At 40.0% G+C, this 21,651-nt stretch overlaps 1 protein-coding gene across 1 annotated transcript; it reads left to right on the plus strand.

The window, feature by feature from the left end:
• Positions 1-7,902: 7,902 nt before the first annotated feature.
• On the plus strand, positions 7,903-21,570 carry MMGT1 (membrane magnesium transporter 1). The gene is made up of 5 exons (XM_057717560.1): positions 7,903-7,974; positions 8,544-8,985; positions 12,764-12,816; positions 15,210-15,313; positions 17,089-21,570. The coding sequence occupies exons 1-5, from the start codon at positions 7,903-7,905 to the stop codon at positions 17,246-17,248; spliced, it is 831 nt and encodes a 276-aa protein (XP_057573543.1). The 3' UTR covers positions 17,249-21,570.
• The last annotated feature ends 81 nt before the right edge of the window (positions 21,571-21,651 follow it).

The raw sequence follows: 21,651 nt of genomic DNA on the forward strand, positions 1-21,651 counted from the left end.
CAGGCTCAGTAGTTGTGGCCCACGGACTTAGTTGCTCTGTAGCATGTGGAATCCTCTCAGACCAGGGCTCGAACTCATGTCCCCTGCACTGGCAGGTGGATTCTTAACCACTGAGCCACCAGGGAAGTCCCAGGTCATGAGTATCTTGAGGGCAGGAACCAGGTGTTACTTATTTCTTTACTGACAGCCTCTAGCCCAAGGCCTGACCAAAATAGGTACTCAACACAACATATCTGAGCATCAGTGAATGTCTTTTCAATTTCATTGAGTACCAAGAAAATCTCCATGTTTGCAGATGACATTAAATTCCCCTAGGTACCTAGATTCAGTTCAAGGATAAACGGAAAGAGGACTTTACCTACTGGGTACATAGTAAGTGCTCAGCAAGGACTTAATAATTGAAAAGTGTACATAAGTTTAGGCCAATGTTTGCTGCAGTCCTTGGTTCTTTAGCGGTGCATGATAAACATTGAATTAATTAATCCACATGTTGGGGGAAAGGCTGAAAAGCTAAGTTGAGGCTGTATTGTGGAAGGTCTTAACGCTACAGAAAATTTTAACTATTCATTTCCCTACTCAAAACCTCTCCAATATTAATTTGGCAGAAGAAAGGGAGATAAATGAAATGCAGAGGGATGGGCCATAGGGGAGGCCAGTTAAGAGGTTGGAAAGCAAGTCTTGCTGAAAAGTAGTGAGGCCTTAATTTATCAGATGCAGTAGGAATGGAACCGGGAGGCTGGATGAGAAAGCCAATGTGGAGGGAGGTAGGACTAACCTGTTTTAGCAACCGATTTGGTGGGTGGATGGGGAGCGCTTGAGGAAGAAGGACTGTAAGATGACTCCAAGGTTTTGAACCTGGATAACTGGAAAGCATAGGACGACCAATAGCATTAAAATGGGAGTCAGAAGGTAGAGCTCAGCTTTCGACAGGTTGGATTTAAGGGACTGGTGGGGTGTCCAAATGCAGGTATCAAAATGGGCCGTTAGAAGCTGGGGTCTGGAGTTCAGGGGTGAAGCTAGGACCAGTGATAGACTTGGGAGTATATGCACAATATTGACGCTGTGGGAGTCATGTGTTCTCCAAAGAAGAGAGGGTAGAAAGAAAGCCAGTCCTAGGGCAGTAGTATAGGGAATGCCTGTACTCAAAGAGTAGAAGAAAGAATAGGTCACACACACCAGTTAGAACTCAATAAAATTATGCTGGAGCTTTCAGTTTATTCCCTGAACGTAGCAGCCCAATGTGCTAAAAATGCAAATAAGATTTTTGGTGTCATTTTCAGTGTCAAGGCTACTTGAAATGAATACTCGTATTAACCTCAGACAAGTAACCTAGGATACTTTGTGCAGATGTAGTAATGAAACCCCATGAGAAATATTAGTGGATCTGGAAACAGTCCAGAGAATGGCAATTAAAATAATCAAACGGGTGGAGCAACTGATGTTTTAGGAAAGACTAAAGGAATAAAGAACCTCTTCAGTCTGGAAAAATAGCTAGAAGAGTCAACAGCAGCAGCATCAACAACAATAATAATAATGGCTACCATTTATTGAGCGCTCCCTGCATGTGAGATTATTTCAAACAACTTGTAGGCATCATCTCACTCAGTTCTGACAACAATCTTATCAGGTAAGTACTATTATTATTCCCACTTTACAAATGAGGAAACTGAGGTACAGTGAAGTTAAGTAACTTGTCCAATCTCCCGAAGGTAGTAAAGGAGAAGCCAGGATTTAAACCCGATCTGATTCTAGGGGGCGTGGCCAAGATGGCGGAGTAGGAAGACCATGAGCTCACCTCCTCCCATGGGTACACCAAAATTACAGCTAGTTGCAGATCAACTATTGATGAGAAAGACCAGAAGGCTAGCAGAAAAGATTTTCTACAACTAAAGCTATAAAGAAGGAACCCCGATGAGACAGGTAGGAGGAACAGAGACACAGTATACTCAAGACCCTTACTCCTGGTGGGCAACCCACAAACAGAAGGATAATTACAATTGCAGACCTTCTCCCCAAGGAGCAATGGGTCTGAGCCCCACATCAGGCTCCCCTGCCTGGGGGTCCTGCACCAGGTAGACAAGCTCTCAGAATGCTTGTCTTTGAAGGCCAGCAGGCTTATTTTTGGGAGAGCCAGAGGGCTGTGGGAAATAGAGATCCACTCTTAAAGGGTGCACACAAAATCTCACACACTCCAGCATCCAGGGCAGAAGCAGTAATGTGAAATGAGCCTGGGTCAGACCCACCTGCTGATTTTGGAGAGTCTCCCAGAGAGGCAGGAGGCAACTGCAGCTCACTCTGGGGACACAGACACTGGCGGCAGCCATTTTTGGGAGCTTGTTCTACCACGTGGACACTAGCGCTATCAAGTGCCATTTTGGCATCCTCCCTCTAGCTTATTAGTGCAGGGACCTGGCCCTGCCCCTGCTCATCAGCTTGTTGGCAGTCGTACTGGGACACCTCAGGCCAAGCAACTAGCTGAGAGGAGATATAGCCCCACTCACCAGCAGGCCTACTGCCTTAAGTCGCCCTGAGCCCACAGCTACCCTGGGACCTAGCCCTGTTCACCAGAGAGCCCAGGACCCAGCCTTGCACACCAGGGCACTGGCACCATCCCTGAGACCCCCAGGGCCCTGCAGCCAGAGACCCTGGGACCTGGCTCCACCCACCTGTGGGTGGACACCAATCCTGGGATTACCCAAGGCCCTGGCCCCACCCACCAGTGGGCTGACACGGCCTCAGGACGCCTGGGATCTCACCCTGTACACCAGCAGTCCAACTCCAGTTCTGGGACACTCTGGGCCCCTTAGCCAGCGGCCCTGGGATCTGGCCCCACCCACCAGTGGGTTGACACCAGCTTTGGGACCTCCAAGGCCCTGTAGCCAGATAACCTAGGAATTGGCTGTGCCCACCAGTAAGCTGGCACTAGAGCTGGGATCCCCTGGGCCCCAGCCCTTCCTACCAGCAGGCCAGCACAAGCTTTGAGGCTCCTTGGACTGCTCAGCCAGCCATTCTGGGATTTGGCCCAGCTCATCAGTGGGCCAATGCCAGCTTTGGGACACCTCGGACACCACAGCCAGCCTTGTCAGGAACCAGCCCCACCCACCAGGAGGCCAGCAGTAGATCTGGGAACCTAGGCCCTCCAACCACCCACTCCAGAACCTGGTTCTGCCCACCAGTGGGCCAGCACTAGCTCTGGGGCCCACTGGGGCTCTATTGCCAGCAGCCTTGTGACCTGACCCCACCCCCAGTAGCCTGCAGCATCTGCCCAAGGCAGGACCTGGCAACCAATCGGACTGGGGGCCAGCCAATGCCTACCAGACCACCCACCACATCAGAAGGACCCATGCAGCCCACATAGGGGGCACCCCTAGAGCATATAGCTCTGGTGACCAGAGAGGCGTGTGCTGCTGGGATGCACAGGATATCTCCTACATATGGTTGTAACCAACCTACCAGATACATAAAAATAAAAACAGCAAGTTAGGTAAAATGAGGTGACAAAGAAACATGTTCCAAACAAAGAAACAAAATAAAACCCCAGAAGAACTAAGTGAAGTGGAGACAAGCCATCTACCCAATAAAGAGTTCAAGGTAGTAATTGTAAAAATATTCAAAGAATTTGGGAGAAGACTGGATGAACAGAATGAGAAGTTAGAAGTTTTTAACAGAGCTAGAAAATATAAACAATTAAACAGATATGAAGAATACAATAATTGAAATGAAAACTACACTAGAAGGAATCAACAGTAGATTAGATGATGCTGAGGAATGGATCAGTGAGCTGGAAAACAGTAGTGGAAATCACTGAAGCTCAGCATAAAAAAATAAAAAAGAATAAAAAGCAATGAGGGCAGTTTAAGAGACCTCTGGAACAATATCAAGCATACTTACATTCACATTAAAGGGGTTCCAGAAGTTGAAGAGAGAGAGAGAAAGGGACTGAGAACATATTTGAAGATATAATAACTGAAAACTTCCCTGACCTGGGAAAGGAAACAGACACCCAGGTCCAGAAAGCATGGAGAATCCCAAACAGGAACCCAAAGAGGACCACACCAAGATATACTGTAATTAAAATGGCAAAAATTATAGATAAAGAGAGAATATTAGAAGCAACAAGGGAAAAGCAACAAGTTACATACTAAGGAACTTCCATCAGGTTATCATCTCACTTTTCAGCAGAAACTCTACAGGTCAGAAGAGAGTCGCATGATATATTTAAAGTGATGAAAGGGAATAACCTACAATCAAGAATACTCTACTTGGCAAGGCTATCATTCAGATTTGATGGAGAGAGCAAAAGTTTTACACACAAGCAAAAGCTAAAAGAGTTCAGCTCCACTAAACCAGCTTTACAACAAATGCTAAGGGAACTTCTTGAGGTGGAAAAGAAAAGGCCACAACTAGAAACATGAAAATTATGAAAGGAAAAATCTCATTGGTAAAGGCAAAAATACAGTAAAGGTAGTAAATCAACCATGTTTAAAGCTAGTAGGAAGGTCGAAAGACAAAAGTAATAAAGTCATCTATATTCACAGTAATTAGTTAAGGGATACACAAAACAAAAAGATGTAAAATATGATATCAAAACAATAACTATGGGGGGAGGGGAGTAAAAATACAGGGTTGTTAAAATGTTTGAATTTAAGAGATCAGAAGCCTAAAATAGTCACACACATAGATTGAGATACAAACTTCCAGTTGCAAAAATAAATGTCATGTATATGAAATGTACAGTGTGGGGAATATAGTTAATAACTATGTAATATCTTTGAATGGTGACATCATAACTAGACTGATCATCATGATCATTTTGAAATTTATAGAAATACCAAATTACTATGTTGTATAACAGGAAATAGCATAGTGTTGTAGGTCGATTCTACTTCAAAAACAAACAAACAAGCTCATAGAAAAAGAGATCAGATTTGTGGTTAAGTAGATAGGGGCTGGGGGAGGGGGAATTGGATGAAGGCAGTCAAAAGATACAAACTTTCAGTTATAAAAGATACATATGTACTAGGGATGTAATGTACAACATGATAAAGATAATTAACACTGCTGCATGTTATATATGAAAGTTGTTGAGTATTCTGAGTTCTCATCATAAGAAAAAAATTTTTTTCCTATTTTTTTAATTTTGCATCTATATGCAATGATAGATGTTCACTAAACTTATTGTGGTCATCATTTCATGATGTATGGAAGTCAAATCATTATGCTGTACACTTTAAACATACAGTGCTTTATGTCAATTATATCTCAACAAGACTGGAATAAAAGATAAATAATAAAATTTAAAAAACCCAATCTGATTCTTGAGCATATGCTCTTAACCACAGTAGTATAAAGCTTCCAGCAAAATAATCTTAAAGATATGAATCAAGTAATCAGTCTTTTTACTAAGATTCAAAACTCAAAATACCAAGGCACCACCTAATGCTTTAAGAGGAATATGTTGCTTTGTTTGAATTTCTTAGACTGAGCAGACATCATTTTTGTAAAGAATAAAACACCAGAGGATGCAATGTATATATCTCACTAGTTTACCCAGCAGGTAGTAAACCTCTAGAATTTATGATCCAGGGAGGTTGTAATAAATAGCTTGAAGAAAGGTTTAGCATCTACAATAGATATATGGTTCCTATAGATACCTATAGTAGTCAGGAATGTATTTCTAGGGAAGGTGGGTTTAAAAAAATTTTTTTTTAAATTTAAAACATTTTTGTCATTGCTTAAAGTCACTTTTTTAAAGCTCTTTATTGGAATATAATTGCTTTACACTGTTGTGCCAGTTTCTGTTGTACAAAAAAGTGAATCAGTTGTGTATATATATATATCTCTCCCCATATCCGGAAGGTGGGGGTTTGAACTAAGTAGGAAAGGATAACCTGCTAGGTATAGACAGAATCTGTGTGGGAAATGGATACATGGATGTGGTGAATGAAGTTACTCCTCCAGCTGGGTGGCATGTAACAAAGTTAATTAACTTGAAAACAATTCTGCTTTCTCAATTCAACCAACTATCCTGGGGAAACAGTGATGAACCTTCATAAACAGCATCTCCATCTCCATCTCCATAGCAAACGCTTTAGAGATGGTTATCCCCACCTTAAATAACATTCACATCATTTATCCACTGTGCATATGGACAATGGCTGTTTCTTTGGGAAAACTAAAGGCACTTCTTGGGTCACCCGGGGAATTTAAATGCTCTTACTCATGAGGTTTGACTCTTGTTCTAAGAGCTCGTGAAAACACTGCTGCCATTAGCTGTACCTTGCACCTTTGAGATTAACTCTAACACAGAGAACACGGTATGAGTGGACCCAAGGTACTTAGTAACTGTAATTTAGTAAAGTCCTTAGTAACTGTGACTATGAATATCTTGGCTTCCGTTCAGGGTGGAATCTATAGATAAGACAATTAAAAACCTACCCCATGAATATGAGTTAACCATTTATTTCTAGAAAATGTAAAACTAGCCTAGTTTTTCTTGTACTCAATTGGTGGGTAACAGATTTAAGAGAGTGGGGAATGCATTTTAAGAGTGTAATGGAGAAAACAAAATTCAATGCCTGGACAGAGGTCACTTCCCTGAAGACTAGGATAATGTATTGGTGGTTTATACAAATACCAGATTCCTTACTGGCTCTCTCTTTTTTCTATAACCTCATCTTTTTAAAAGAAAGTCACCAGATCTCCACTCCTTCAAGAAACCTCCTAATAATTTTCTGCTTCAGAGAAATTAATATTAACAGAGGTAATTTAATAGGGTACCTGAAAAGACTAATTTCAATTTGACCATTATCAAAGAGAAAACAAAGGTTTAAGATTTTTTTTTTGGATCAACTATCTTTTCAATCTTGCCACCTCCCAGGGGTGGAGAAGGAAGCACTTTCCTGTCAAGTGCAGAGCGATTATTTCCTGGTTCTTCCTGATGGTGAGGTTTATAAATAGGGCTACATTTGTAAGGATTACAATATACTGTACTTGACATTGATCAAGTACTGTGTCAGCTCCTGGCTTAGAGGGGAAGAAACTGGAGAGAGCCCAGAGAAAAATAATGACTATAATTAAAGGTTTGGAAAATGGGATCCAGGACAAAAACTATATAGGTAAAGTTATGGAAATCTGATGATTCTTGGATGCCTTCTTTATTTTCTAAATTTTTTCAGCTTTGAGGAAACTGAAATATATCAGAAAATGCTTATCATCAATCAAAGTGTTTTCAAAACTTAAGGGTGTGTACAAGTGCACAGGGATTTTTCAACCCAATTCAAAATAATGGAAGGACTCTTTATAGAGATCCTTTCAAAGGCGGAGGATACAACCCTCTCCACTTCTTTCCCATAATTCTTTTATTCATTAAGCAAACATTGAATGCCTACCATGTGACAGGCAACATTCTAGGTATAGACAGAAACCTCTGTCCTCTTGGAACTTACATTCCTTAGGGAAGAGAGATAGTAAACAATAATAAATAGGTAAACTATAGAGTATGTTAAAAGGTGATATAAAAATAGAGCAGGCGAGGGGGATCAGGAATGGGAAGAATGCAAATTTCAAAGGGTGACCAGAAAAGGCGTCTAGTAGCAAGAGAGAGTGAGCAAATTGATGCAGCTAAAACGCGCAATCCTGACAGGGTTAAGGGCAAAGAATGGTGATCATACTTTGCATTTACCTCGTGATACGCAGTTTACAACGTTGTGCCAACCAGTCAGGGGGCACTGGAGGAGCTGGTAGAGTTTGGAAAAAGGGATGAATTCCGTTTTGGCCATATTACGTTTTAAGTGCCACAGGATAGAAATAAATGATCAGCAGGGAGTTAGAAATGCAGGTCTGGAGCTCAGGAGAGACATTTGAGATAGAGATGTCGATTTGGAATTACTAATATCAACGATGGCCGAAAGCAGTGGAAATGATATGGCCCACAACGATAGCCAAAGGAGAATAGAGTGGAAAGAGGTCAATGTAACACGCCTACATTTTAGGGGATGAAGACCAAGAAAAAAATCGAAAGGAGAGTATATTTTATTCTGATCGGAGAGAGAGAGATGGGCCTGTGTTGTTAGCGTCCCTTTATTCCTCTCCTTTCATTTCTCCCTGATGTAAACTGCTTCTCTTCGTGACAAAACACTCCCGCCGCGCTACACCCGTTTGGGCGCGAATCTGTCTCATAGACCCTTTGAAGGGAAGAAGAAGGGAACCAACTTTTACTGAGTGTCCCCCGCGTGCCACGTGTTCGGGGCTCCAAATGCCGGGTGGTTTTCCTCTACACCCCACCCACGCCCTCGCTTTCACACCCTTGCCTCCTTCCGCGGTTCCCAGTAGGCAGAAGTACAGGAAAGGTGGACAGAAAACAAAGGGCACAGTTTGAGGGACAGGCAAGACAAACAAAAATCCCCAGCCGTGGGGTAGCGATCCAGCACCGAGCGCCTTTAACCACCGCCTGCAGTGGCCCTCGTCCCTCTGCCCGGCCCGGAACTCTCCCCAGGCCCCGCCCCCACCCCGCCTCAGGCCCCGCCCCCACCCCACCTCAGGCCCCGCCCCCTGCCCCGCGGCCCGCGCTCATTTGCAGGCGCTCTGCCTCTTCGCTTCCATTGATCGGCTTGCGCCTCTTCTTTTACGCCGTCCGCTCAGCTCCGCCCCTCGCAAAGCAGCAGCGCGGCGCAGGCCCGGCTTCTTGGCACTCGCGGACCTTTTTCCTTGTCGCTTTCGCCTTCTTCCCGGCATTCCTGTTTCCGCTTTCTCACGATTCTTTGCTTTTTTCCACCTCTCAGGCGCTTCGCGCCCAGGGGTTCAGTGACGTCATCTCTCTGCGCTGCGCGGACACCCGCCGGTGGAGGAAGGAACGGCATCGGCGCCCTTCGCTTCTTTTGTTGGGCTGCTGCTCCTCCGGAGTCATGGCGCCGTCGTTGTGGAAGGGGCTGGTGGGCATCGGCCTGTTTGCCCTAGCCCACGCGGCCTTTTCCGCTGCGCAGCGTAAGTGTCTGGGGAACCGGGACCGCTCCCGTGCGGGACTCCGGGGGCGGCGTGTGGGCGCACCCGTAAGGGAGTGTCGGACCTGGTGTCCTGGGAACGGTCATTTGAAATCTTAGAGTTTGGGGTGACAGTGAGAAGCGGTGCGGGGCTCCCCCATGGAAGACTTGGAGTCTCAGTTTGAGAGTGCGGCACCTGCGATTGCTGCAGGGTTGGAACGGGGTGTTGGGGAGAGGGCTCAGTACGGGACCGGTGGGCTGCAGGGTGGGCAGAGAGGAAATCTGTCCGGGAATCCGGGACAAGTGGTGTCAGATCCAGCGTGGGCCTGGCAGAGTGTCAGATCGAGGACTTCGGATGCTCATGGTCCCATGACAACTAGGTGGACAACATCTTGGGCACTCCTGGGCTGTCCAGGCGGACTGACAAGTTAAGTGACCATTTGCCTCGGGGAGGCACTGTGATACGGGGCAAAGAGCACGGGGCTGGGAGACTGGAGGGCTGGTTCTTAAAAACTTGCTTTACCGCTAAATCTGTGACCTTGGGCACATCATGTCCCTTCTCTGAGGCTTCATTGAGGTGGATTTTAATTCTTGCCCTTTCTATGTCAAAGAGTGATTGGGAAGTTTAAATGAAAAACACAAAGTAAAACTACTTTATCATACATATACAATTGCATTGTCAAGAAGAAACTTGGGAGTCCAGCAGAGGATGCAGTGCAGTGAGACAGCTGATCTATTTTGAGGTCTTCCTTCTCTCCTAGACCAGGAGTTAGCAAACTCTGGCATGTGGGCCAAATGCAGCTTCCCTCCTGTTTTTGCAGTGAGCTAAGAATGTTTTTAGATTTTTAATTTGTTGGGGGGAAAAAGACGAAAGAATATAATTTTATGATCCATGACAATTATATAAAATCCAAGTTTCAATGTCCATCAGTGAAGTTTTATTGGCATTCAGCCACGCCCATTCATTTAGGTATTGTCTGGCTGCTTTCTAAGGGCAAAGTTGAGTAGTTGCAACAGAGATAGTAAGGCCTGCAAAGGCTAAAATATTCATTTTCTGGCCATTTACAGGAAAAGTTTGCTGACCCCTTTCTTAACCTGTAGAGCCCGTGAGGGCAGGGACAGTGTATGTTTTGCTCATTGCCATACCCAGCACAATGTTCCCCACTAGGTACTCAATAAATTTGTGGAATGAAGGAAAGAAATTCAGAGTTGAACTTTATTCCTTTATTTGCTAGATTACTTTCCATCTTCAGGAATAAAGTAGAAAATGAGATGTGAATTCCTTCAAAGCTCCAATTGTTTTCAAGATAAAAGGTTTTGTTCTATTTATTATATATAATTAAAATGATCCAATTATTAAAATTACTTTTTACATACAGGTAGTAAGACAGCATTTGTCTGACAGAAATTCAGCTTTATTTTTTTTTCATTTTATTTTGGAATTTTAGATTTACAGAGAGGTTGCAAAGATAGTGCAGAGAGTTACTGTATACCCCTCAGTCTCCCCCATTGGTACCATCTTAACATTACTATGGTATAATGTCACAACTAGGAAACTGACATCAGTATACTATTAAGTAAAGTCTCGCTTTTATTTATGATTTCACCCGTTTTCCAATTAATGTCTTCTTTCTGTTCCAGGAATCAATCCAGGGTATCATATTACATTTAGTTGTCATGTTTCCCCCAGGCTCCTCTTTCTGCAGCAGTTTCTCCAAAACTCCAATCTTTAATGATAACAATAATAATAGCTAACATTAATTAAGTGCTTACCATGTGCTAGGCACTGAACTAAGCATTTTATGTGTATTATGTAATTCAATCCTACCCAAAACCCTGTGAGGTAGATATTATTGGTATTATCGCCTTTGGAAGATGAAGAAGTTGAGATACACTGCTAGGAAACTTGGGCAAAATTACAGAGGTTCCAGATGGTGGGGCTGGGCTTCAAAGACAAGCAGTTTGATTCTAGAGCCTGTGTGCTACACTGCTTAGGTAAATTCATTCTTGAGTAATTGGTTGAAATTGCGCTGTGCTTAGGTGCTAGAAGGTGCAGTGATGTCCTGAGGGAATTCACAGTCAAGTGGAGAAACAAGTGGATCAAGCAACAGTCACCATAAAGTGATATAGATGCTATGCTAAAAGTATGTAAAGATACATGGAGACGGGAGCAGTAGTTTTTTTGGGGGGGTGGCGGGGTGGGGGGGGAAGGGGTTAAGAAAGGTACCTAGAGCCTTGCTGATCAAGTGTGGTCAATAGACCAGCATCTTGGAAATCATCTGGGAGCTTGTCAGAAATGCAGAAATTCAGACCCCTTCCCCCAGATCTGTGAAATCCAAATCTGTATTTTAATAAGATCCCCAGGTGATTTGTATGCACGTTCATTTGAGAATAGCTGCCCTAGAGGAGATTAGGATACAGTGGTACTGCGTCATTTTCTACAATAGACTTCAGCTGTAAAATCTTACAGTCCTGGAGCAAGGAGATAGATGACTGAAGTCCAACCTCTTTGTTTTACAGATGAGGAAATGCCCTGCTAAAGGTAGGGTTAGAGTCAGATTAGGCTTCGTGCAAAGAAGAAAGGTCGCTGGGAAATGAGCAGACAGTAGGAAGTTAGCCAAAACCTGTTTAGGTATTGGTTTGATTTTTCTGTTACACCTGTCCTTATGAAACCTGCGAGATAAAACTTAAGAAATGTCTCTGAGCACATTCTCTTTTAAGAGTCAATGCATGCTCACAACAATTTGAGTTTTTAAGCATGTTATTATGTAGGGATTGTGCAAGATTCCTCTAGAATTAGGATTTGGGGTTTTTATGTGAGATGAGAATGCCTTGTAGCATTTGTCACCACAGTAGGACCTCTTTATAATGCTCATGTTGAAAAGAGACCAATATTTACCTTTGAGGCTAATTGTGTCCTGTCAGATTGTGGCAGCAGGTAGCACCGTGGGGTGCTATGGCATACTCGTCTTTGCCGGGACGAACTGTTTTGGCAGAGTGCCTATCCTGTATCTCATTTGATTCTCATATTATTCCCATTTTACTGTTGCAGAAACTTAGTGAAGAAATAGATACTGTATTTCTTTGAATCTCAGGCACACTCCACCTCCCACTCCTACATATTAACACTGGGAAATTGAGATACCATGTTACAATCCATGAGGGTGTCTTCCATTGAATGAGATTACGGTAAACTGAAGAGCTGGTATTATGATCTAGGTTTTTCAGCTTCCAAATCCTGATCCTTTTCCTTTATCCCTTGCTGCCTTCTGAGGCTAAGGCAATAGCAGAATTATAATTAAATCATAGAAGCAGAAATCATAGAAGCAGGAATTTCTCCTATTCCAACACTGGCCCAGCATATTCCCTCAGGAAAAACATTTCCATAACAGTATTACTCTGTCCATATTATGTGATGGTGGTGCTGTTTCAGAGTTGACTTAATTTTTAAATAATTGTGATTTCTTTGACCAGTTAGTGAAAGAATTTCAGAGAATTCTAGTTTTCCTGTAGTAATGAAAGAAAAATTATTTTTAGGTATTTCTTCCTCATATTGGCTTACTTCTCATTCTTCTATTTTATAAGGTGACCAAGCAGGCCATGATGGGAATAAAATAGTTCAAGATCAGACTGACTGCCTTAGAAGATAGAGGTTTTTGAGGAATCCGGGATTAGCATGACTTTTTGTAGAACATGTCAGTCGCTTGTTTGGTATATTGATTTGCTTGCATTTTAAGAAAAATGGGCTACAATTTCTTTAATGGTATGCTTCTGGTTTATAGATCGTTCTTATATGCGATTAACAGAAAAGGAAGATGAATCACTGCCAGTAGATGTAAGTTGGTCATTTATATCCCATTAAAATATATATAACCGAATCACTTTGCTGTATACCTGAAACTAACACAGTATTGTAAACCAACTATACTTCAATAAAAAATATATATGTATGTATATTTTAAAAATTAGCCACATAGCTTCAAATATATTTTTAAATTTTTTTGGTTTTTTATTCTCTCAATTTTCCACACATGAAATAGCATCTGTTGTCTACTTTTTGTCACTCATTATAAAACCCAAAGATTTGGAAACAAAAGATTTCTGTTTGGTTTCTAGAACTTAGTTTGTTTATTTTTTGGCCGAGCTTCGCAGCTTGCAGGATCTTAGCTTGCAGGAGTTTAGTTCCCTTTCCAGGGAGGGAACCCAGGCCCCCTGCAATGGAAGCATGGAGTCCTAACCACTGGACCACCAGGGAATTCCCTAGAACTTAGTTTAAATGGTCTTTGTAAAAGTTGCCCTGTCCATAGTCTGAGATGGACTTAACAAGTTGATTATTTGACTTTTTTTTAAAGAAAAGTTCCTTTTATACATAAAGTTTAAAAACAAAAGTAATAAAACATTGTTTAGGGACATATACATAGGTGGTAAAACTAAAGAAAAATAAGGAAGTGCTTTTTTTTTTTTAAAGCTGAAATAATATGTGAACTTCACTCAGTTTTTTATCTTTATTGGATTTTTTTTTTTCCTCTGGCCTGTGCCATGTGGCTTGCGGGATCTTAGTTCCTCAAACAGGGATCGGGATCTTAGTTCCTCAACCAGGGATCGGGATCTTAGTTCCTCAACCAGGGATCGTGTCCCTGCCCGCTGCAGTGGAAGAGAGGAGTCCTAACCACTGGACCACCAGGGAATTCCCCCCCCCCCTTTTTTATCTTTATTGAATTTTAAAGTACAAAAGTAGTAAGTTCTTTGTAACAGAATCAAACAGTAAGTGTAGAAAGTAAAACTGACCCCATACAATTAAAAAAAACACTGACCCCATTGCTCACAATTCTACTTCTGTTCCCAGTACTTTGGAGTGTATCAGTAGTTTAGTTTTCTTCTATGCATAAACAACATTATCTTTGTGTGTGTATAGTTTTACATAATCAAAACACAGAGTTTTTCTTTTAAAAAAGTTATTATATGTATATATGTGTACTTTTATAACTAATTTTTTATTACTTAATTTATCTTGCCATATTTTCATGACAACTAATAGATTTACCACATCCTTGAGAATGACGCCTGTGATCTCATTGTATGAAATGGGTCTTGGTACACTGGTAATGGGGATGTAAACCAGTATAACAGATGATGTTAGCTTTTAATTTAGAAAGAGTAATAGCTTGTGGCTAATTTTGACTTTATTTGTCTATAATTAAAGATATGGTAGATGTGGCTATTAACTCATTCTCCCATCACCTTTGTTTTGTGGTAGATGCACGCATACACACATATACACACTCATAAATATCTATTTAAAATAACTTTCTTCTGCTTACAAATGGGCAAATTTGAAAAATACCGAAAATCACAATCAAGAAAATAAAATATGCCTGTGATCCTATGTTGGTTAATAGCAAACATTTCAGGTTTTTGCTTGCACAACCTCTTTGGGAAGCAGTTGATATTACCTAATAAAGTTGAATTTGTGTATACCCTGCACCAGTGATTGCACTCCCGTGTGCCAAGAGACGTGCACAAAGATATCCATCCTGATGTTGTAAAAGTCACAGACAGGGACTAGCCCACATAGCCATCAACAGTGGGATGGATAAATTGTGGGATTTTCATGTGATAATTACAATGAAAATGAATGGGCTACAGCTATATACTACAACAGAGAGGAATCTCACCAAAAAAAAAGCTCAAATGGGAAAAAGTAAGCAGTGTATGTTTTAGAGGTATATACAGAGCTGGTAAAATTATAGATGAAAGTAAGGACCTGATTAATACAAATTGGGGACAATAGTTAACTGGGAGAGAGGGTGAAAGATATAATTGGAGAGGGATACCTGGACCTTGAAAGGTACTGGTAATGTTCTATTTCTTAAGCTGGGTAGTGGGTAAGGGGTGTTCTTTTTATACTCTGTAATATTTAACAGTAATACATTAAAACATTCCTAGTTGCTCTTAGAAGCTGGTGATAGTTGATACCTGAGTTCTAAATGGCTTGGTGTACCTGTTTTTGCTCTTTGCGCAAAACCTAGAAGTGTTTGCAGCCGATCCACAGAACTTACAGCAGATGCTATTTTGTCTGAATCTAAATCATTTAAAGTGAGAATTGACTCCGTGATAGGATCTGGGAGTAATACCAGTTAGAGGCTAGAAAGAGATGGAGAGAAAAATTGCAAAGTTTTGTAATAATATTTGTATGTTGTTTAGTAATTTCAATCTTTATACTCACAGATAGTTCTTCAGACACTTCTGGCCTTTGCAGTTACCTGTTATGGTATAGTTCATATTGCAGGGGAATTTAAAGACATGGATGCCACTTCAGAACTAAAAAATAAGTAAGTCTTTTCCTTTTCATAGGCATTTAATTTCATGGGGATTTTGCTTCATTTACATAATTTAAAATCTATGCTTTCTGGTACGTACAAGTTGGTTTTGTTTTTACATTTTGATTATGCAGTTTGTATGAGTAATGAGGTAAAATAATTGAGGCAATGTTTGATGTGACAGGAGAAATGGAAGTTGAATGAAAGATTATTGACTTTGAATAAGATGTTATGTTATGGTTGCTTAAAATTACTTGTTGGTTGGTTGGTTGGATAGACAAATGGATGGAAATAGATATATAAGAAGATATTCCCTGAGGAATTTTTTCTTCTTCCCTCCTCTCTACCCTCCCTCCTTCCTCTTTACTTCCCCCTTTCCTTCCTCCCTCCCTCCCTTCATTTTTCCTCTCCTTATCCTCTTGTCCCAGCTTAGACTTTGGAAGATTAAGAGGTTTACTGTTTCCTCTATCACTTAAACCTAGTCTGTGACAAAAGCTCTGCTCTCAGGCCCTTTTCTATCCTTGGACTAAAGTATATTTGTTATTCTGTTTTCTTTTTTTTCTCCTGTACTACTTCTAAGCTATTTTCATGAGCTTTGCTTACTTTTCTCTTCTGTATTTCTTACTTTCATAAAATCATCCTTTACCTCTATTCAGTTCCATCCCTGGACTTTACCTAGCTTCTTGATCCTAAAAATTTTAATACAGTATTTCCTTAGAAGGATCACAATAAACATTTATATGTCAGAGGAAATTCACCCCCTTTTTACTTTTATTTTTTAATTTACATTTGAAATAGTCACACCTCAGGCTTCCTGTTTTATGTGGGGGTATGCTTGGATTTTCAGGTGGGCTGACTTTGAGATTTGAGTTTTTATCAAAAGAAGAGTTCTGTTTCCTTCCAGGAAATTAATATTTAAAAACAAACCAGGGGCTTCCTAGGTGGCGCAGTGGTTGAGAGTCCGCCTGCCAATGCAGAGGTCACGGGTTCAATCCCAGCTCCAGGAAGATCCCACATGCCGCGGAGCAACTAAGCCCGTGTGCCGGAAAAAAAAAAAAATAAAAAAATAAAAAAATAAAAACAAACCAATTACGAAAAGCCATACACTTAGGTGTTTGTGAACTTTTTTTAGACTACATATATCTCACTGGAAAGAAGAAAGGATACTCCACTATCACCACCCACTACTGTTCTTACAAAGAGTCTACCAAGAATCACAGGCAAGGGGCCAAGAAAGAAAGAAGTAAAGCAGAATGGCATTAAGTAGGTGGTAGCAAAATACACGAATTTAGTAGGTGGTAGCAAAATATATGAGTTTGGACAACAGCGGGTACAGAAGGGCCAAAACGAATTTTTCGTTGTACTTCGTTCTTGGAAGACAGATCTGTGCAGTGATCATTTGGCTTGAATAGTGAAGGCCAAGTGAGAATAATCAAAGGTACAATCTATGTACTGTTTTTTTTAAAGGACTGTTTGGCATGGGCAAGTGTGAGATTTATAGAGGTGATTAAAGTTAAGTGATTATTTGTATTTTCGTAGGCATCCTGGAAGGAATGCCTGAATTAAAAAATTTCCAGGGTTTTATGTTACATTTCCAGGTTTCTTATTTTCCTTGTACAGGAAGAAAGTGAGATACAGTATGATTACCAATTACAGTCTGATTTTATGGATTTAAACTTAGTTAAAAATATAACACATAGCACATTCATAATTTATTAGAAGGCTGCTTATTTTCAAATGGGCTTTTATAAAGATTTGTCTAAAATTGATGCTTTTTTTCTTTTAAGGACATTTGACACATTAAGGAATCACCCATCATTTTATGTATTTAATCATCGCGGTCGAGTACTGTTCCGGCCTTCGGATGCAACAAATTCTTCAAACCAAGATGCATTGTCCTCTAACACGTCATTGAAGTTACGAAAACTTGAATCACTGCGTCGCTAAGATTTTTACAAATTATAACAACAGGACAGGACACAGAGCTGGAATATTGGAGTTTGGGGTACAAAACACTCCCCCCCATCAGTATTTATATTGCTCTCTCAGACCTAATTTAAAAAGTCTATGACCCTTGTTTGTACACTGTTAATCAAATCATTAATGCAATATTAAGTTAGCTGTGAAACAAGTCTTTGATCTTTCATGGAGAGAATTCTTTTTTCATTTACAACAAAGTTACATTTTTTGTAAAAGTCACTGTTTTGAACACATTTCTTTGAAAAATGTTGATGGTTTTGTAATTATTTATTTTCTTAAATTTCTTTTCGTTTGCACTACAGTTTTTAGGATCCTTTTGGAGATAGTGGGACTACTGCATTTCGCAGCATGAAAGATAGTAAAATGGTCTTAAGTTCTTAACAGCAAATAGACTTCTCTAAAGAGACCAAAATGGTGACTTATCAGTTTTTCTTATGCCCCCCTAAAAAGTGGCTCTGCTTCAGCAGATACCTGCCAGTTTTTAATTTATCCGTGACTTCTCACCTACCCCGCTCCCATATACCTTCTAACATCAGCTGTCTTGTTTCATCACTTCTCTGGGGTTCTGTGTGCAGTGAGCAATTTTTGTGTCAGAAACCCTTTGTCATAACGAATATATTTAACGAACTCAACTTGCCGTAAAGCTACTTGTGTTCTCTTCATTATCTGTAAAAAATGTCCCAAATTGATTAGGTAGTGTAAGCATAGTGAAGATAGACCAAAAAGGCCATTCATGAAGTAATTATCCTGCCTATGTAGAAGAACAGTAATCACTGAGGAAAACTGATTACTTGTCATTAGCCAGTTCAGCTTATTCAAAGCCTCTGTTATTTTATTGCACACGAAACTAGCGAATTAGTAAAAAAAAAAAAGAAACTTTCTCGTTAAAGGTAGACTTCAACGGAATTGGGCCAAATATGTTCTAAATATTTGGAACTGATACCTTTAATTTAAAAAAATTAAGGTCATGTAAGAAGTTGTTTCCTAGCTTCTGATTTGTAGCAGGCTTAGAGTTTTCCATCTTCTTTGTATGTTGCTGAAGGCGAGGGTGAGGGTGAAGAGTAGAGTTTTTTTAGAAACAGTCATTTTAGTTTTAGGGGAATTTGGCTAGCTCCTTGATCTGCAGGAAGCTTAACATTTCTTTGTAGAAAATGTTGCTTTTGTTTGAATTGTAAAGGTCTGAAAACATTGCTTTTGTTGAATTGTATAGGTGTAAAGGGAATAAATGTATGATATTTGCAAAGGAAATGTGCTTTAGGCGAGAGTAATAATATGTCCTTATCCTTGAAGGCCTTTTTTCCATTAGTAATGAGCTTGAGCTCTTCTCTTCTGCCTGGTAACACACAGCCTGAAGTACAAGATTATTTTGTTACTGGGTTTTTAATCATTGTTTACTTTTGTTTTGTCAACCCAGTCTGTCTGTGGAACACTGACTCTGCTCTCTAAGGAGAACAAAGTTAGAAATCTGTTGAAAACCTAAAATAATTTAGAAGTGAGTTTAAAATGTGAAGTCAGGGGTGAAAATGGTCATAATTAAATCAAAATCATGCATGAGAAACCAGCTCCTTCTATCAGGTCTGTCTACTGTTTCCTCAGGTATGACTTGATTGGCAAGAGCCTCTTATTTTCTTCTCTTTGGGGGCCTGTCTTCCTTTCCTAATATGTTTTAATCGTAACTTTATTGAGATGGAATTCCCATACCTTACCATTCACCCGTTTAAAGGGTACAATTCAGTGGTTTTGTAATATATTCATGAAATTGTGCAACCATGATCACAGTCAATTTGAGAACTTTGCTGTCACCCCAGAAAGAAACCCTGTACCCTTTAGCGGTCACCTGTCATTTCCCCCCAATGCCTCCCAGCCCCGAGCAACCACTAATCTACTTTCTGTCTCTGTAGATTTGTCTATTCTGGTCATTTATTATGAATGGATTCCTCCAGTATCTGGTCTTTCATGACTGGCTTTCCAAATATGGTTTTGTTCTATGTGGAGTGAGAACTTATCTTGAGCACTGTGATTGCTGTGAAAGGAAGTGGTTGGTAAAAGTCAGTAGATATAGGGAGGGAGGGTCAGATACCTAACAGGTTTCTCAGTCAATCTTAGGCTGAATAGTTTTTTCTCAGAACCAAGCATTCATATGTTACTACTTCTAATATTTTGTCTAGTTTCTAGAATGGATATTGAAATCTTTGCCTGCCCAGTCAGGAAAGTCCTGCTAAATATGATGCCAAATCACATGGCAAATAATTGACATAGCAGTCTTCAGTTGTGTCTAATTTTGCTAGGAACTTGTATACCTCCAGTCAGGTGAGCTTCCTAAATTTTTTCTTTAATTTCCTCCAGGGAATTTATGCTCTCCTTTTAAAGTATGTACCATAGGATTTGGGTGATTTGGGTGTATCATAACAGTGCTAAATGGGTTAAGTTCAGGATTTTATTTATAATACTGTGAGGCAGTACTAAGGTAGCCAGAAATGTAGTGATGTGAGCTAGTTAAGCCTGCAGTTGACTATGATTTCAGTGACATTCAGAAGTGTGTACTATTGAAGGCTCTCTAGAATATATAGGAAGACACTTAATAATCAGGGAACCAGCCAAGTGCTGTGGCCTAGTGGGCCAGCTGCAGAAGATGCAGATTGGTGAATTGGAGACTATGATCCTCTGTAACTCCCTAATGATTGTTTCCTAAGCATTGTGGCTTATTTTTGAGTGGCATGACAGCATCCCCCTGGTTGTATGTGGCCTGTTTCCATGATGTATTGAGTAGTGTTGTTTGTTGTGAGCATCGATGCCTGTAACACCAAGCTAAACACGTTCTTTTGGATATGTTTCCTCTCTTTAAATGACCTTGCCCTGTCCAATAAATAAATGATTGTCTCACCCTGTTTTTGGTAGTGGTTTTTTTTTTTTTTGTTTTGTTTGTTTGTTTGTTGTTTTACTTTTAATCTCATTTTCTTCTGCTTCTCTGTCCCCAGAAAAATGTAAGATCTAATTTTGATGACTGTATTTTTTCCAATGTGATGCTGTTTTGCTAAATTCAATGGATACTTTACTTTTCATTGTACATGTAAAGTCTTATCGCAATTTTGTTTTTAGAGTTGAAATAGAATGTGTAATCTCATGTGTATGAATTATCAACTGCCCTCTGGAGTATAAGAATATTGGTTTTTGAGTAGCAATGTCTAATCATTCCAGCACCAATGTGTTACATAGCCAAACTGCCATTACAGAATGGCAATTTATACTTAACAGGAAATCACGATTAAAGCGTCAGGGGGCAAACCTAAAATGTAATGAAAATCTGAGAGGAAATTCTGGTTTGCAAAGCTTGGCGCTTATCTGCAGTATTTTGAAAGATAGTATTCAAATCTACATAGGAATATCTCAAAATAACCGACTAATCGAGTATTCTTTTAAAAGGAAAGAAGAAAGATAATATATGCACATGGCAAAAAAAACCAGACGGTACAGAAAGGTATGAGATTAAAACTTGCTCCCTTCCCTCCTGCTCCTAATACCTCTCTCCAAAGGTAACCAGCTTTAAGTGTCTTGTATATTCTTTCAGGAAAAAAATGATTTGCCAGCAAATATATACTTAAAAAGTTTTTACATTAATGGAATCAGACTGTATACACTCTTCTGTACCTTGCTTTTTTTGCTACCTGTGTCTTATAAGATCTTTCTGTATCAGTATGTACAGAAATACCTCATTCTTTTTAATGACTGTATGGTATTCTAATGTATGATGTGTTATAAATGTTCAAACATTGATGGGCTTTCGGGTTGTTCCGCAGTGTTTTACTATTGCTAAACCATGTTGCAGTGAACTTACTTGTACATATAACGAGATTAAACTAACAGGGTTAATTCCTAGCAATAGAATTGCTGGGTCGAAGGGTAGTTTTCATTTTCAGGTCAGTAGTTTTTCCCAAACTGATCTCCAGAAATCTTTGCCCAATTATGCTTCCACGTATACTGTATAAGAATAATTATTTATGAGGCCCTTGCCAATACTGGGCCCTCAACTTTTTAAAATTTGATCATCTGAAAGTGAATAAATGGTATTTTGCATCTTAATGAAGTTATAATGCATTTTAATGAAAGAGATGGAGCACATTTTCATGTTTATTGGTTACTTATATTTCATTTTCTGTGAACTGTGTGGTCATGTTCTGTTTTCTATTAGATGATTTGTTTTTTATTAGTTTGTATGAGCTCTTTGTAAGCTAAGAAAATTGGTCCGTTGTCATATGTTTAATAATATTTTCCTGAGTTTTATTTATTTATGTAGTTAAAACTTATCAGTCTTTATGGCTTCTGGGTTTTGTGCCTTGCTTTAGAAAGGCCTTCTTTACATTTAAGAATAA

Source organism: Hippopotamus amphibius, chromosome X (assembly GCF_030028045.1).
Source record: "Hippopotamus amphibius kiboko isolate mHipAmp2 chromosome X, mHipAmp2.hap2, whole genome shotgun sequence".
Taxonomy (NCBI): Eukaryota; Metazoa; Chordata; class Mammalia; order Artiodactyla; family Hippopotamidae; genus Hippopotamus; species Hippopotamus amphibius.